At 39.0% G+C, this 18,245-nt stretch overlaps 1 protein-coding gene across 6 annotated transcripts in view; it reads left to right on the plus strand.

The window, feature by feature from the left end:
* Positions 1-233: 233 nt before the first annotated feature.
* LOC306886185 (estrogen-related receptor gamma) overlaps positions 234-18,245 on the plus strand; it is a gene marked incomplete at its 5' end in the record, with an annotated part of 84,122 nt that continues 66,110 nt past the window's right edge. For 2 of the 6 annotated variants that reach the window (XM_079443106.1, XM_079443107.1), the window contains 2 exons: positions 7,633-7,941; positions 16,513-16,641. In XM_079443106.1, coding sequence (XP_079299232.1) covers positions 7,886-7,941; positions 16,513-16,641 — 185 coding nt within the window. Of the gene's footprint in view, positions 418-2,251; positions 2,388-7,632; positions 7,942-16,512; positions 16,642-18,245 lie in introns of those variants that run through there. The other 4 variants (XM_079443108.1, XM_079443109.1, XM_079443110.1 and 1 more) reach the window with 4 other exon arrangements.

Here is an 18,245-nt window from a genome sequence, read left to right on the forward strand (position 1 = left end):
TGATATGAGAAAGGGGAAATGGTTTAACAAGATAAAAAAAACAAAACACTGGGTGGATCTTTATCATTGTAGGGTGGCTGTGTACACACACTGCCAACACACATTTATGTTAAAAAACTTGATGACCCCTTTAAACTATACATATCTATGCGTTAAACTCTCACATGTGCTTTGTTTCATTCATACTCGACACCGGAGGGCGCCCTCGTGCAGAAAGCCCACAAGCGAAACTCATAGGAGTAATAAAACAAACGACTTTCCAAGAAATCTCTTGCAGTATGTGGAGAAAAGTGTCCAGCTGTCGCTGTAGCTGACAAAAATGGAGAAAGAAGTGTTTTGTACGATGAAACAAGATGAGAATCAGCAATCAATTACAACAATATATGGTTTATCCGTGTTCTTCACACCATCACTCAGGTATTTTCATATGAATAATGTATATAGCAATGCTAATCGATATAGTTATTTAACACTGTTAAATAAGAATCAGTTCACAGGAAGTTATTTCAAACACTTGATTGATGCAATACGCTATAAGTTTAAAGCAAAAATATGTAGTTATTCTCATAAATTGTCTTACTTTGACACTGCTAAACCAAAAACAGCTAGCATTTTAGTTTTTTGTCTCTTCTGTTTAGTGTAATTGTTCCTTTTGTATGCAATAGTGTGATTCACTGGTTAATATATATATATATATATATGTATTTATTAAAAATGTTCAAGATTTATATAGATATCACCAATATGTCATTACCATGAATTGAGGCTACGGTAATCATGTAGTAAAAAATCTGATATCGTGACAGCCCTGTTTGATATCAAACCTGGCAAGACACATCTTGAGGCACCATGTTTTAATGCACACACGCCTTCATAAAATTTGATTTTCAATTTCGGTCTGTTCATCACACTAAGCTGTTGTATAACTTTGAATGAAGTGCACAAGCCATATGGACAACGGTAATGTTTTGTGCTCCAAATAAAATGTATGAAAGGGGTCAAATTACTAGACTGTTTTTGATGAAATAGTATGACATATAGAGTTTTTACCTGTGAGACAATTTTAAGAATTACAGATTGTTTTAATTCACCCACTAGATATGAAAGAAAGTATGTAATTTCTCTGCCTCTATAGCATTGATTAAACAGAACCGCTATACAAAGTACAAGGTATTTTAGCAGTTATAAATCAGTATTCTCTTTGCTCCCAGTAGTGGTGCATAAATGACAATTTTACCATTTTAAACCCAGATGATGTGTAATATTTGCACTTTACATTCTATTCATATTGCCGCTTCAAAATAACGCTGCATGGCATGACAAACTCAATCAACGCATTACCTGTCGAGACCAGACATTTGAAATGTTTTGGACAATAAAACACCGGGCTGCAGTGTGGTGCTGAGCAGCTTTGGCATGAACAGCATTAGTGGTACAAGATGAGAGTGATGTGGTTAAACAGGCCATGCTGACGTGATGGCAGCTCTCCATTCAGAACAGGGCCTGAGAGGCCAAGGCCACATCCTGGCAGAGCAGGGACACTTTCAATAGGAATATTTAATGAGTCCAACCATCATTTCAATCATTTATTTTTCTTTTTTTTTTTAATTTAGCACTAACTGTATATATATGTGTGTGTGTATTGCTAAATATTTAATTTTTATTTACTTTTAATTGAGGATATTTAAAGCAGCTTTATATAGCCACAATTAGTGGTAGGAACACGGCGTGCTTCATGCAGGTGCACGATGCACACGTAACCCTCTGAGACAGCAGTATTTTGTGCTCATGTTTACTCAAGCTTATCTTACACTGAGAAAAAAGATGTGTGCAGGAATGACAACCGTTTCATGCGCAGTTTTGTCTCTATATCTGCTCAGATTATATCAGTTAAAGGCCGGTCATGTGTTTGAAAGTAAACTTGATCCCAGTAGACCTGGTAAATGACTGAAGGTGTATTAATTGTAACCACAGATAAGGATAAGGCGGGTCTCAATCCTTTTTCAGACACGCTGAAATGCAAATACCTGCACTTAAAATGTACTTTAATGTGCTGATGTGTATCACATATCAGACGTCTGGGTATCTGTGTTCTGGACATGGGATTGATTTATTTAATGTAATTTGTGGACTTATTTTTAGTATATATGTTTTATAAAAAATTTTTGATTTAGAAAAAGAATAAACTGTATTTTGTAAAGATAGATAAGCTCTCATTCTAACACCATTAATTTTCCATTCTTCACTACAGCACTGGTTTTCTTGAAGATAGGAGACCCTTGGCGGTTTATTCAGGGCGTCCTGCGTGTAGTCAGACTGCTAAAGAGATTCAAGACGAGGGAGAAGAGGGTGGAAACAGGAAACAGCAGTGGCCGTATCAAAGAGAGGTTAGCAAATGCCGCACACCGGGCTCGCCGCTGTCCCTGGAGCCCCTGCTAGCCTGTTATCACCCTGCCAAGCAGGGGGGCTTTGAAATTGGCACTTTCCTTCATGTGACAATTGTACCTGCTGATAGACCATTAGATTACTTAGCTATTCACTCATTCGCTGCCATAGTAACCTTGTGTCGCTTTCCCCTTCATAACAGTGGTTTCATAGAGCGGTTTTACTCTCCCACCCAAGTCTTTTGAAAGTGGTACCATAGCAATTGTTTAAAATGTAAAATGTAAATGTAAAATTCCACCCTGGAATTTTCAATTGCATATATATTTTTATGTGTGTTTAAGTATGGCTCACATTAAACCTACATTTTTGAAACAGCATATAACATTTTAGTTAATTTGTTGAAATTAAATTCATATAACAACTGAAAAGACAGTGTATGATATAAATAATAAGAAATATAAGACTTACAGGTTATTGAAATCTGTCATTTCAATGGCATTAATTAGATTTGTTAGTATTTAATTTCTTAAAATATATTAAGAAATATTTGATAGCAAACTAGCTAAAATAAATTCTTATACCCTATTTATTTATTGTCTCAACGGGAATAAAAACGGTTTATCTGTACACACGGTATGTAACGATTTTGCCATCTGTTTTAACTTAATACAAATTATTACAAGTTTAATGTAAGATTATTTTGTGTTTCACTTACAAAATCTGTATAGAATGTAACTTATTTATTGGTTGAATTTAATATAATCTAGTACAATTAATAGAATCATAACAAAGTAGTATTCCATAGTGTCACTATGGAATCCAAATTCCTATTTTCCCATCATACGTTTGAGTCTTTAAATATTCCTTCATGTATGACAAGGCAACTCAGACCACAGTGGCAGGCATAAATATATCCATTCTGTGACAGCGATGGGGTAAAACAACAGAGGACAAACACACATACACACAGATGAGCTCTCCGCTCATCAGACAGACCGCACACACACTCTCTCACACACACACTGACCACCGCACAGCCAGTAGCTCCCTCTGTTGACCACTGCTGAACTGCAGACTGAAGGGCTGTCCCGGCACACAGCTGCCAACCTGCCTTTGTGTCCCCATCAAGACGCAATACAAGAGCACTGCAGCACTCTCATATGACAAGCACAAACACACACACACTTTTCAGTCTACTTTCTCTTGCGAGGGACTTTGAGTTTAGGAATTTGAGGAAGCAGATGTAAGAAAATGATTTGTTCGCTTTGAAGCTTTGCTTGATAACAGTATATATTTAGGAATGTGTACATGCGTGTAAGTTGTTTACAAGTTGCTTTTGCATTTTATGTTGTCTAATGCACAAATACACAATCAGTCAGACAGAATAAATCACAAAAAATGTAAAAAAATGAATAAAATAAATTGTTTTCCCAAACTCATGTATAATATCTTTCATTATATAATTTACATTTATTTATTTACTTACTTATTTACACACACACACACATTGTAATATAGTATTAAAAATAAGTACTTATTAAAATATGTAAATTAAATATATGTGTGTGTGTGTATGCACACATCCACACAACATTTTTAATACAAATCTCTAATTATTTTATTTATTAATTACCTATTATATTGCTCAATTTTTAAATTATATTATGAACAAAAGCATCACATTTATGCAGTGTTATTGCTTGTAATACGCTTCTCTGCTCAGCCTGAGAGCTTTCACTCTTAAACACCCCGTGCTGACCCGAGTGGCTACAAATAAGCATCCTGCCTCTTGAATTTATTACAGCCCAATTTTTGACAAGTTGATTTTAAACAACTCCAGCGGCGGCCGCATTGACTGTATGCTCGGCTGACATGTGACCTAAGTGAACTTGCACTCCCCTATTGACTGGCGTGATTGATGCTCCGCCAAGCTAGCCCTGATAATTCTTAGCCACATGTCAACAGCCAGTGACCAAAAGGGTCATCCCTGTCTTTAACATTTCACACACACAAATAAAAAACACACGCACACTCTCACACCCACGTACTCGCACACAAACGCTTACAAAAGCCAGACTGGAGTCTTTTCAAATCCATTTTGAGACTTCGCATACCCGTCCTTGCTAGCGCCTAATGTGTTTTGTTTTTACATCTCAGAGCTCGTCTTTCAATCTGCTGGCTTGTGAATTGAATGCTCGTCCGTCTCTTGTGGCAGAACGGGATTCGGTTTGAAAGCGAGACGCGGCTCGTTGTAAAACACACACCGTCTGAACAAAAGAAGTAGAAGCGCTGTGCTAAAACTGCTAATGAAAAAGATGGGCAGCTATTGACACGTATCGACAGCCGTTGCAATCAGTGCAGACTAGTCGTGCATACTTAAGTTCAAATGTATTCAGCAGGGCAGCAGGGATTAAAGGCTGTTAATGATAGCTTGTAGTAGCGAAGCCAGGCTCAATTCTGAATAACTTTGAGCTGCTAAGAGTGCATTGTTGTTATGCTTAAATTTAATGTTGTTAGCATGTTGCTATCGCAGTCAGATTTAATAACTGACAGAAGTTTGAAGTGATGTTTTGGGTCTTTCGAGCCCCACGTGGCCAGTGTTTGGGGGTCACAGCCGCCCATTCAGCACAGATATGGAAATGTGACCTAAAGGGGGGTCTGTCAAAAGCGGGCTGGCCACTGTAATTGAATCAATACATCCGGACACAACACTGCACCCCTGCTGTGAAACCTTAATGAAAAAAAAGCATGTCGGCAGTGAAGAAAAAAAAAACTTTTGCTAGTTTGAGCTTTCAGATTTGATTCACTTTAACCTCTTTCTTTAGATGCTTTTCAGGCAAGACCATACTTTTCAATGTGTCCATCTAACTGATTTCCTCTTTTTCATTTGAACAGTCTCAGTGTGCATCTTAGTTCCTCAAGTATGAGTGCTGCCTGTTAGCTCCACGCTCTGCATTTGATCTATGTGGATCTTAATATGAGGAATGTTTGTTGGTCTCATGGGACCTGAGTGAGCAGAGGTATCCCTCCTATCTGCATTCAAACATTACGGCGGTTCCCTTTCCCATCATCCTCTTCATTTCCGTTTGTCATAGTGCAATTAAAACAGTTTCAAATGGCAGTTGGCTGCCTGTCGTTTCCAGGCGGCGCTTTGAAACCACAGCTTTAGTATTTTTTAATCATGTGCCTTGTTTTTTTTGTGGTGCAAAGATTGCAGAGACTGTACATTGTTTAAAAGCAGACAGATGAATAAATTAAGCAAATGTAACTTTCCAAGTGTGAGCATGTGTGTGTGTGTGTTGGCCGGTTGGAAACCGTAGAGTGTTATTTCAAAACTCCTTTGTTAGACCCAGAGTGTCCTTCAGCAATGGCAACACACTCCCATGTAATAAAAATAATCTTCTAGCAGTCTTTTACACTTCTCTGGAAACAAAGTTGCATGATTCTGATTGTTCAAACGCATTTGCTTTTCTTTTTTCTGCCCATCTGTTATTCAAAGGGAAAAGCCTGAGTCGTTTCTATATGTGCCATATCAAGCTTTTTCTTTCTTTGTGCAGTTTAGAAGTAGATCTAATTTCCCCGAAAGATATTAGTTTTCAGTGATGTGTGCATTGCATTGATCTGCGCCTCTTTATTGTTGATGTGCATCTCTCATTCGATATATCTTACTCTACACAACGCACCTGCTGCCTACCTGAGCATTAATAGCTGTTCGTACAAATTTGTTATAAAAAAAAAACTGATATTTTGTGAAATTTTTAAATAAGTTATTAAAATATGACAGTACTGAAATTTTATATAATCATACAATATTATTATTAGTATTATTTATTTATCAATTAAGTTCAGTTTGACTACTTTGTTAATTATTATTATTACCATTATTATTATCATTATTTGTTCATTAATTAATTAATTAATTTATTTTATATTTATAGATTTTTTATTTAGTTAAGATAAACATCTTCATGCAATTGTTTTTGTTTGTTTGTTTGTTTGTTTGTTAGTTTTCCTAAATGTGATTTTAAGTAATGACAAAGACCAAACGTATATATTTTTTATTAATTAATTTAGTAGTAGTAGCAGTGGGAGTAGTGCTATAAAAGTTTGACTGCTTTGCAAAATTTAAGGACTGTTGAAAAAAATGGTTATATGACTTCATGTTTATTAACACTATTAAAGCAATTAAGTAAAAATCAATCAAAGAAACCTGGGTTCGTATATGAGAGATCCAGTGAACAGGTTTAGTTCAGTTTCAGAGACCCAAGACAGGCATTTTAAAGAGACGTCTGCCTCCAAAATCCCTGCAAGTTTGGAATATGAAAGACGGTCAGATGCAATTTCTGTGACGGCGTGGTGGGGCAAGCACAATGGTTTGTGGGCCGGTGCGGCTCCTGAATTTTCTTATCAGTGGGGAATTGCGATGTGCTGAGATGCCAGCAATATCTTCCCTGCTGCTGCTGGAAATGCAGCGAGCCTGTGACACACGCGTAAACATACACACGTACTTGCGAATGGCACGCACCAGCAGCCTGGATGCCCCGCAAATGTGGCTCAATCATTCTAGAACAAAGGGGTGCCTTTGATCTTTCCTCAGCCTTTTCTCGCTGTATCTGTCAGTGATGTGGTCACGGTAGCGTGTGTCCACTCCCTCACTTCCACATTTGCTGTGATGGGCCGCTGTTATGATGTTGCGGTGGATTGCAATGGTTTTTCAGCTCTGTATCGCCACTATTTCCACTCACTTAAAGTGTACGACAACATTCACAAGCCCGAAAAACGACATTTTCTCAATGCAAAATTAACAGATATTTAACACATATTTTTTAATGTTCACCGTGCAGGTGGATGAAGGAAAACGAATGAGCATGCAAACAGAGGTGGATGCAAAGCGAACAGCAAGCGGCTTCATTCACAATGTTTTGTATCAACAAAGTGAGTGGTTTTATCTGCGCACTTGACAGCGCGAGCCGATAAGCATTGCTGAGGGAGAGACGCGGGCTGCTTCTTTAAACCCTCTCTCACCCCCACTTTCCCTCTCATTACACCACTCCCCCTCCCTCCTTCTCTCCCTCTCTCTCTCTCTCTCGCTTGCTCACTCTTTGTCTTTCCCCTCCCCTCTCTCGCCGCTCCGTCTCTCTGGGGGCGCAGACACTGCCCTGTCTCACTCCAATTGGCTGGGAAGCCACCAATCTGGCGTCCAGGAGGGCCGGGGGGACTGCATATGCAAAGCCCTGCTTCATATTAATGAGCAGCAATCGTGGCTTTAAGTCCTTGATTAGAAGAGTGCAAGAGCTTTTGGTCCCAACTGGCTGTGCCTATAGGCTGTCACCGGGAGAACGGTCCTGTTAATTGCACTGCTCAGTCACGGAAGGGAGAGAGAGGAGGAGGAGGTACAGAGAGAGAGAGAGAGGAGCGGAGACAGAGAAGCCAGAGAGAAAGAGAGAGAAAACTTTAATTTATAGAAGAGGTTTGCTCAAACGATGATCACAGAGCGCACATGGATTCGGTAGAACTTTCGCTCCCTGAGTGTTTTTCCCTGCACTCCGAACAACAGTAGGTACATTTTCATTTCTTCTACTTCTACTTGTGTGTCCAGCTAGACTGTTTGTTTTGTCCGTATAGTTCCTGTCCTGGTTTGTTTGTGTGTTTATGTGTGCATGTGGTCACCGTGGTCCTCCTTGTCAAGGTTGTTTTCACTGTCAGGTAGCGTCTGGAGCCGAGTATGCGTGCGGACATACGTTGTGCCGGTAGCTGACGGCTTATCCACTATTACAGCAATCTGTGTCTGCTTTGACAGGACAGAGTGTGTTTTGTGTAAATCATTAGGAGTGCGTGGCGGAAAACAACATGAGAGAGAGAGAGAGAGTGGCGAGGGAGGAGGGGAAGACGAAAGCCATGGGATAGAATAGACAAAACGGTCTTAGGTGGCTTGAATCGCAGACCGGTCGCACAGCATGTGGCCCGCTAAATGTATTAAAGACGGTGTGCTGGCTCAGAGAGAGAGAGAGGGAGGGAGGGATTGAGTGTGCGGGGCACGAGCGGACCGTCCAGGAGCCGGCAGAGAGAACAGCTCCTTAGCTTCATATTTATCTCTGTCCCGCTCACTTCTGTCAGTGCAGAGCGAGGAAACATGAATACACTGATTTAGATGTCAGGTTCTGCACTGGCAGAATTTTATTCTGTTCTAAATACCTGCTATTTTGTTTAGTTGTTTAGTTATAAAATCATGTGAGATAACAGCTAAAAAGGTAATATTTTAGGTGAGAAATATAAATAAAATACCATTCATAGTGGTTCTTGAAAAATGTATTTGATAAAATAAATTAAAATCAGATTAAGTCCTGTAAGTCATGTCTATTTGTAAAACATTATGCATTATGTAGTAAGTGTTTGCTTTTTGAATCAAAATAGTGATGTAGCAGAACAAGTGCACATTCAAGTTTGATTAAAGAAACAACCGAACTATTAACCTCAGCCCTCCGCTGCATATGAATACTGATAAGAAAAACAGGCTGTGAACTGACAACACCTACAGTACATAGAAAAGGGAAAAAAAGACACTGAGAAGGGTCAGAAAGATCACAGACAGGTAACCATCCTGGTCTCCTAAACCTTCAGTCACCGTCCTGCAAAATACAACACACGAGCAGCTCAACTTCAGCCTGAAAGCCATTTATAAACACACCTGAAGAATCCATGCCAACATAGTTGTGAAAGTGAATTTATTTAGTGATGGAGATTTCAAATATCGTATGCTGATGGAATGACAGCAGTGGTGTGGATGTGTTGGCACACACCCTGCACAGGATCATTAAATTGACTGGATTATTCAGACTCATGAAAGGAAATTCAGAGATAAGAATGTCGGTTCCTCACAGCCTTTTAGCCATTTGGCGCTCGCTCGCTGTTTGATCTTTATTTTAACACAAATTGACTACTGAGATTCTAATTAGTATATTAATGATGGTAATAACAACAAGTGCTGGTTTAGTTATTATCATAATTACAGACTCTCACCGTCTGCATGTACATTTACATCTGCACGCTCATTTTAATATTTACATTCACGGTTGGAGAGCGTGTTTGTATGTCTTTTTGGATTATTTTAATTATGATGGGAACCTTTATATCTTTATAAATGTTATTATTATTATTATTATTATTAATATCCTTATTATCTAGATTTTAGTTATCAAGTTATTTAGGATGTCTAAATATCTATTGTTTGTTTCATAATAATTTTTTTTTAAAGCAGTTTATGTAAAAAAAATAAAAATAAAAACAAATAGATTTTTAAATTAATTTTAAATTTGTTTTATACATTATACATATTTATTATTTTTTTAAATGACTTCTTTTTTTTTTTTTTACATATGTGGTGTACAACTTTGATTGTTCAGCGTGTTTTCAAATTTGTTTAACGAATGAATAAGGATTTTGAATAAGGAAATTTTAAAAGACTTCGATATTTACGTGAAGAAATTCATGCAGCTCCTCAAAAGATTGTCATAAAATTACATGCATGCTTTTCTACGGATTTAAATTTTTCCTCAAAACCTTCTGTAAATTTCTAGAATGTATGTGTATGATAAAAAAGAAACAATTTTTAAGCAAAAAGGAGAGGAAGAAAATTACATCAAAGCTTAATGCTTGACATTTTTTAATTTGACCAGAAGCAAGCAGTCAGCTTTTTAAAGGCAATGGAGTGTGAATGTCCACTGGAAGCGCGGGTGTCATGTGTGTAAAATCACTGCTGGACTCTACAGTGGGCTGAATAGTTCAGAGCAGAATCGTGCAGAAGGTGTCTGAGTGTTCACTCATGCATGTTCAACCTTTTGTCGCTTTTGCGGATGATTTTAAAACACCGAAACCCCCCTGTGGCCCTTGAAGAAAACTTGATTTTGCGTTTTCTCTACACCCGTTTGTACTCCCTTCTCTCTCTCTCTCTATTTTGCGAGAGGTGAATGAAACCCCAGAGGCTGGGATCAGCAGGAATAAAGAGAGATTGTGTAAATTAAATTCCATTTAATCTCCTTATAAAATCATTTACTTAATTCATCTGTCAAATGATGTCAATATGCACAGCGCAGATTTATTTATTCTGCCATGTGTGCAGTGTGTGTGTGTGTGTGTGTGTGTGTGCGAGGAGGCCTTTGTTGCCATTCAGTCTTGATTTGGCTCCATCCCATTCCCCTGTGTGAGAGGTGTCGTGGCTCGTCCTGCATGTCTTTCTCTTTCCGTGGCCCCTTGTCGATTACTGTCTGGACACTCTTTGTCTTTATGCTGTCCTGCTTATTGGAGACAGAGCATTGCCACTTCCCCTTATTTGAAGGGGTCTGAGGCATTCCAAGGGTAATTAACTCCAGTTAAAAGAGAGCCCCCTCCCTCCCAGCCCCTCCAGCGGCCTGTCATTCAGGAGAAACGAGAGGCCGGAGGGGGGGGGTCATAAGAAAAAAAGGGAAGCTATATTTTTGCCCTTTTGTTAAAAAGTGCAATAAGTGGCCCGTCGGACGGACGCACACACTCGTGTGAAATGGTTGCACGCAGGTGCCGCACACATGAAAACACACGGCCGGCCGTGAGCGTGAGAGCCTGATGATGCAGTTGTCAATTTGTGTGATTTATGCATCAATCCATCAGGATTTTCCAAACGCACTGCGGCGATTTTTACGAGAAGTTGAATAAGGGTTTTCACAGGGCCCAGCTGAGACTCGCTCGATTGTGTAAAAAAAAAAAAGACCCACTGGCATTAGCGATTACACCAGAATGTGCTTTATTCTCTGCAATTTTTAGAACTTGGTTTCCCGTTTGCTTCTGTCTTTATTTTGCAGACGATTCGGCCTGCTAGAGAGAGGCAGAGCAGCCGCGGGCCGGCTGAGAGCCTGTAGGATACAGTTACAGCAGGTCAATAGGGAGTGTGGTCACTCCAGAAGCAGGAGGGTCCACGAGGGCTAGATAAGGGTGTAAAAATAGTGCTTTTAGCCACTGCGTTTTCCACCGGCTCCCAGCAGACTCACCGTTTGTCTCTCGGCATGCGGATATAGCTTTTCTGAATCTGTTTTCCCTTCCTGTTTAGTTATTTCTCAATAGAAGATGCATTACAACAAATTAATGTCTTTTGTTTGCTGGTTTTGCACTTTAAAAATATATTAGTGCAAAATAGTTTTAGAAGTAGATTAGCACTGTGAAGTAAATAATTAGAATTTAAGTAGAAAATCGGGATGGCATTTTTTAAATATTTTTAAATAAGTGATATAACTGGAATTTACATTTGTTTGTTAATGGTTATGCGTGTCTACACAAGAACATTTATATGTGTGTGAAAGTACAGGATGTTAGAGCTTTAAGGCGCCAAAGTTTCTCCAGTTCTACTGGTGTGAATCCGTAAAAGAGATTTTTGAATCTCTTTTAGCGTCATTGGTCTTCAATGAAATTGTGAAATTGTGGTGGTCTCGTAACAGAGAAAGGGAAATGAATCGCCCAGCTGGGTGACGGATGACAGTGAAATATTTCTCTGCGCTTTCTCCTGTCATACATCACGTGTGTGTGTGTGTGTGTGTGTGTGTGTGTGTGTGCATGTGTGTGAGTGATGAAATCAGTATGATGCTTACCATGTAAGGCCCGACTCCTTGCAGTCAGCTGTGGAGCATTTCTGGAGGCTGTTCTGGACTCGCTGAATTTCTGTATTGTTCAGATACTTGAATCATTTTATATTTCTATTATCTCATGTTTTACATTAAATTAAATTAAGTCAGTAAGAATGTTTCAACATAGTGAGTTATTTCAAAACATTTAGATGAAAATCAGTTTTATTGTTAATGCACTTTGTCGGATTGTTTGTAAAACACCTTTGAGCTTCAATAGTGTCGCAAACATATGTATTAATATCTATACGCACACCCTCAGGCCAGTTTTTTCCCTCAAATAAACCAGAATGATGAAATCCTTGGAGAAACGTGCTGCATTTGAAATTCAAATGCCGCTAAATCAAGCCTGTTTATGTCATTTTCTTCAGCATTTTATGTGCATTATCTCGCTGTTTGCTTAACATGACTTTTTAAAACCTGTTTAAATGTGTCTCCGTGGAAACGCTTAGGCAAACAGAAGCTATTGTTTCTATTTCATCTAGAATGCGAAATTTCTTGATTTTGAATTAATTCAAACGAGTGATATTTCTGCCCTGCTGTAGATTATCAAAGCGATCCTGATGGGAGGCTTTTGAACAAATCTGCTTATGTGCAGTAATTTTTCCAGACAGGATACGGATGTACCTGACAGCAGCATATAGCACTGTTTGAACTCACATGTATCTGCAGATAGCAAGACAAAATTTTTGGCGTGCTTTGCAGGATGTAAGAGTAGACCTGTGCATGTCTGTGTGACGAGTCAGACGGGTATATTTGCGCTTCATAGCTCCGTTCTCGTCTGCTCCCAGCCCCTGTTGGGCAGGCGAGCGGCTGCATTCCCATAGAGATCCGCGTGCTTCCAGGCTGGAGCGCCCGCACGCGCTCCGTCATATTAAAGCTGACAGTCCATCTGCCGTGCGGCCGGCCACGCTGCCTGTGCTGCCCCTGCGTGCGAGGCCCGCGTTTAATTCCACCTGTCCCGTTCTTCAGCCTTCAACCCCCAAAGGTTAAATCACGTGCTCATCAACGTACAATAACAAGAAACCCTGCTGACACGGTTTAAAGCCGCCACCGGTGGTGTTTGTGACATGATAGCACTAACAGTGTGGCATTTAATAGCAAAAGCTATTAGAAGTTAGATGTAAGTCTATTTTTGTGGTTTGTGTTTATAAGCGTCTCAGCATGTGTAAATGTTTAAGGCGTGTATGTTTATCGTGTATGTATGTTTTAGCTGGTTGGAGGACTAGGTAATTAGCAGGGTATGAGTAACCAGTCGTGTGAGCTGTCAGGAAGGAGCGAGAGAAAGAGAGACAGAGAGATAGGCATGGCATTTACTGTGCATGGGGTGGCCGTTCCTGCATAAGGAAGAATGGCACCTGTCTAATCAATCAGACCCCCACTATTCACAGATGGAATAGCAACACATGAGTGAGTCGCAGAGCATGGCCGCAACACAGACACACACACTTGGCTTAATTCAGCTCATTGTCCTGCGTGTTAATCCTTGTCCGCATGGATGCAGTACTTAGGCGTTTTGACAGTAGCGTGAAATGGGCTCAGGTAGATCCCTATAGATTCATTCTCTCCTCTAGAAGCGCCTGTTTCTCCCACTGATCTGAAGTGACACTTCATTTTAGCTGTTACTCTTGTTTTCATTGTTTGACCAACCTTTTATTTCAAAAAACCTTGTAGTTCTTATTTTTTTATAATAATAATAATACATTTAATGAATGAGAATAATGATTGATTATTATTATTATTATTATTATTATTGAAGAAATAAATACTAAAAGGCTATTTTAATATATTAATTAAATTGCATTAAATTGAATCTGACCATTTAAAAAATTAAATGTTCAGACTTCACATGATTTTGTTGTGTATTTATTTATTGTGTGTTTTTATATTATTATTATTATGTGTATTATTTATTTCTTTTTCATTTCTTTTTATCTTTTTTCCTCATTTCTTTTCAATGTCTTTTCTTATAAAATCATATAGGTTTCTTCTAATTTCTTTTCTGTTATTTCTTTTGTTATTTCATACAATTATGTAGCCCTAAATGAAGTAAAGAATCGAGTAAATGATTAATGTGATGCGCTGTAAAAATTTACAAATTAAAGGAAACATTTTGACTGTGCTCAACAATCCAGCAATCCTGCCCTAATTAATTTTCCTATATTTGCATAAACTATTTTACTGTACATACTCAGGCCACGATTACCATGTTATTTGCATAGCTCTGTCACAAATGCTGTTCTGAAATATCAGCCGCACTTTAGCATTCCAGATGAAATAGACCTTTTGTTTTCTGGAAACGTTTAGTGAATGACTGAGATAAATGTGTGTGTTTGTATATGTCCGTGTGCACGTGCATGTCTTACTGTGCATGTTTTTGATGTGTTGTGTTGTTTACTTTGATTTAAACATTTAAGATGGTCTTAAATAAAGAGATTTTATATGCTTGAAATGCATATAAATATACTTAGAAAATGTATTTACTGCTGTGTTAATGTACTTTTTTACATGCAAACCTTCCTTTCTGATTTCTTTTCAGATGTTTAATATTGTGCCACTAAAGTCAAAGAGTTTATTGGCTTTTGATGTAATTTTCATCCTTGTTTGCTACTAATGATGGATCCTGTTATATACAGCATGGCCTGTCTACACATCTGACAGGAATTAAACAAAAAAAGAAATATTGCACACTGCTTTAGAAAGCATCCCAGTAGTTAATGACAGATATTTAATGCCGCTAGCATTGGGAGTGCAGTAGTGTGCTTGTGTGTAAAGTCACGTTAAAAAGAGTTGAGAGAAACAGGAGTGTATCAGGCCGTGTGGCGTGTGTGATGCTGGAGCTTATCGATTCCGCTGCTCACTCGCCCAGAACTAAAGCCAACACATTACGTGTGTGTGTGTGTGTGTGTGTGTGTGTGTGTTGCTTTTTTCCACTAAGCTCTGTCTGGCTCACCAGCCTCACACACGCACGCACAGCACATGCTGTTCTGCTCACTGTTTGTGAGGTAAACACACACTCTGAAGTGTATCACTCCAGAATTAACTCTCAAATTAGCAATGATTGCAACAAAATCATTTGACAATAGCTAATGTTATTCAAAACATACTAATGCTCCCTGAATTTGTATATGGATTTCATGTCCTTGAATTTGAGAAATTGATTAGGCCTCTAAATACAAAACAAATTCAAACTACAATGCAAAGTAACATTTTGAAACTTTACACTTTAAGCTGAAAGCACAAGATTATTTAGAAACGAAAAAATATATTTAAATGGAGAAAATTCAGCGAGACATGCCTAAACTTGATCACAGATAGAAGAGGCGGATCGACAGAAACAAACACGAGAGCCTGAGAAAGACGGGAAGACAGATCTTCATGGCTGCGTTCTCTCAGACAGCCGCTGAAGCACAGCATTAGTTGAGTGATTAGTTTCATCAGTCCAAGTGTGGGGACAGTTGGGGGTTGTGCGGCTCTAATGACATTGAACGTGTTTGCTGAGTTGGAACGGAGAAGGAGAATTAGGGGCCTCCTCTGTTAATTAGAGAGTGTAGCAGACTCGCACTCAGCCGCACTGCCTGTGGCTCGTACCACTTCACTTCCTTTGCTCTCCAGTGCTTTACTTTTATCGTACAAAATCTACAGTTTGGAATCTTCAAAAATGAGCGTTTCATCTTTGATGGAGAGCTCGTTGTTTTAGCTGCAAACTAATAGTGTGTTAAAGTGCGCAGGTGTTTTTCTTAGGTGCTTTTTGTGGCCTCAATTAATTTCCATAAGTTTGTATAAAGATTTTGCTGTACTAACACACAGCCGAGGGTTATTTACATCCAGTAAGTCTGCAACAGACACTCCTGAATCAGTCTTTCGTTTTCTTCTGAGGCGTCTTTGAATATTTTCTATGTGATTACCTGCAGCTGAGAGTTTGTTAAAAGCAAGATTTGATTAAGAAGGACGTCTATCTTTGTCCTTGAAATCGCCGATGTTTAGCAAATAAACTGGCATACGTCAGAACATTCCTTGATCGTTTATATGATAATTTCTCAACCAGTTCGGCCCCCTCTGATTTGGAGGGTCCCAAAAGCCACGGTGTCTCCCGCCCTTATGTGTACTGGGGCTACGGGTGTGCGTTGATCTCCCCGATTCTTTCTTTTATCTGCCGACACCTCAGACTTGTTAAACCGGTGGCCGGTAGAATGATGAGTCTGCACATTAAAAACGTCAAGGTCGGTTTCAATTAACGCATGGCATTAACAAAAGAGCCTGTCTTTACCCTCTTCCGATACTCAGCGGAGACACACAGTTATAGCCGATCTATTGAAGAATGCTGGTCAGGAAAGAAGGAATATTTTCTCTCACAGAGTGCTGAGCTGAGTCACTGTCTGTCAGCCGTTAATGGCTCAATGGTTCTTTATCAGAATTCCTCAGTCCATCTCACTGACCCTCGTTTTTATTCCTTTTCTTGCTCTCCCTTTTGTTATAGAATGAATTTATCAAAGGCCCAAGTTAATAGCGAAGATAAGTACGCCAAATGCGGCGCTTGGAGAACACAACAGCAATACGACATCGAGGCCAGTCACATGCGTGATGCACATGCTCTATATAACCAAAGGTAAGGAAAGGACCAAAAATAGTGTCATCAAAAGCCAAAATCAGTTCTGGTGATTATTATTTGTTTGTATGTTTGTTTGTGTTTTGCCTGCCCAGCTATTCTTTATCCATGCTTGCTTCATTCAAGTCAGTGTCTTAGTCTAGTTCATCCAGTGTTTGTGCGTGTCGTCAACTTGCAGGACGTAATTTCTGCATGTTGTGCCCATTGTGTGCTGTAAACCTGATCCTAGGCTGTTCCCTGGGTTTATAAATGTGCAAAAGAGTAACTAGATCATTGTCATTTGTGTTATATCTGTGTTTGTGTGTTGGTGGAGGGATAGATAGATAGATAGATAGATAGATAGATAGATAGATAGATAGATAGATAGATAGATAGATAGATAGATAGATAGATAGATAGATAGAGAGAGAGAGAGATGCTCAGATGGAGTATAGATGTGGATAGGGAAAGTTTATGTTGAGTTTATGGGTATAGGTTGGAGAGGTTGCGGTTGTCGCCCCCTCCAGATGCAGAGGAATGTGTTAAATGCATCAAGGATTCCGATTAGCATATAAATTTAGATGTATGAAGATCATTGCTCCGATCACGAGTCAGTGAGTTTTATCTAGATTTAGTGGGGGCTGATTTGCGTATAAAATACAGCCAGATGTGACCAGTTAAGGGTCCTCACCAGGCCCTTCTATCTCTCGCTCTCTCTCTCTTTCTCTCTCAGACTATCTTCTGTAAAATGTCTTTGTTTGATTGTTGTCATTTCAGGTCATTTATGGTTATTACTTTATAGGTTACGGAAGGGTCAGAGAGAAAAGTGCCTTCACTTCTTTGATTTATTTTCAAAGGATATATTTTATTTTCTTGGATATATTAATTTTATTAAATTTTGTTTTATTTATTTGCAAAAAAAAGCAAATATGGAATGTTAGTTAACACTGTAAAAAAGTGAATTATTTCTGATATGTTTAAAAGTACTTCATTAGAAATAGTATGAAAAGCATTGTATAAATGGTTTTATGTTGCTTTGAACACTCAGCTTCCTTGTTTTTGAAGTTTAGTTAGGTGTGTGTGTCCTAGGGCAGGATTTTTTGGAGATTTACTCAAGCCTTTTAAAAGAAGGTAACTGTGCTTTGATGGGGGCCCTCAAATGTATTACATGGATTGGATTTGGGACAGGTTAGTCTGGGTCAAACCAATTAGGCTCCATTCGCATGCAAGAAGTCTTCTCTGCTCTAAGCCAATCAGGATCACGTTACTGGCGTAGTCAGAGCTTGTGGCTCTCGAAAGACAGGCCCTGGCAGGCAATACAGTGTCACGCCATGGGCCTGAAACAAAGCATGCTGGGAGCTGGAGGACATCAGTGTTGATGCTCTCTTCCTGAGCATCAACACTGGTCGCAGAACAGTTGGAATTCTTGTGTATATTTGTTTTGAAGGGCTAGATGTGCATCAGTGGTGTAAATTCAGGTTGAAGCTAATGCTAATGCTAACAGGCATGTCAAACACATTCTCACACACACACACACACACCAAACAGAGCAGGATGTTTCACTAGCAGCTGTATCCAAAGATTTGAGGTTAGTCACGCATAGATACACACACATGTACACCTGC

Source organism: Barbus barbus (assembly GCF_936440315.1).
Source record: "Barbus barbus genome assembly, chromosome: 20".
Lineage (NCBI taxonomy): Eukaryota > Metazoa > Chordata > Actinopteri > Cypriniformes > Cyprinidae > Barbus > Barbus barbus.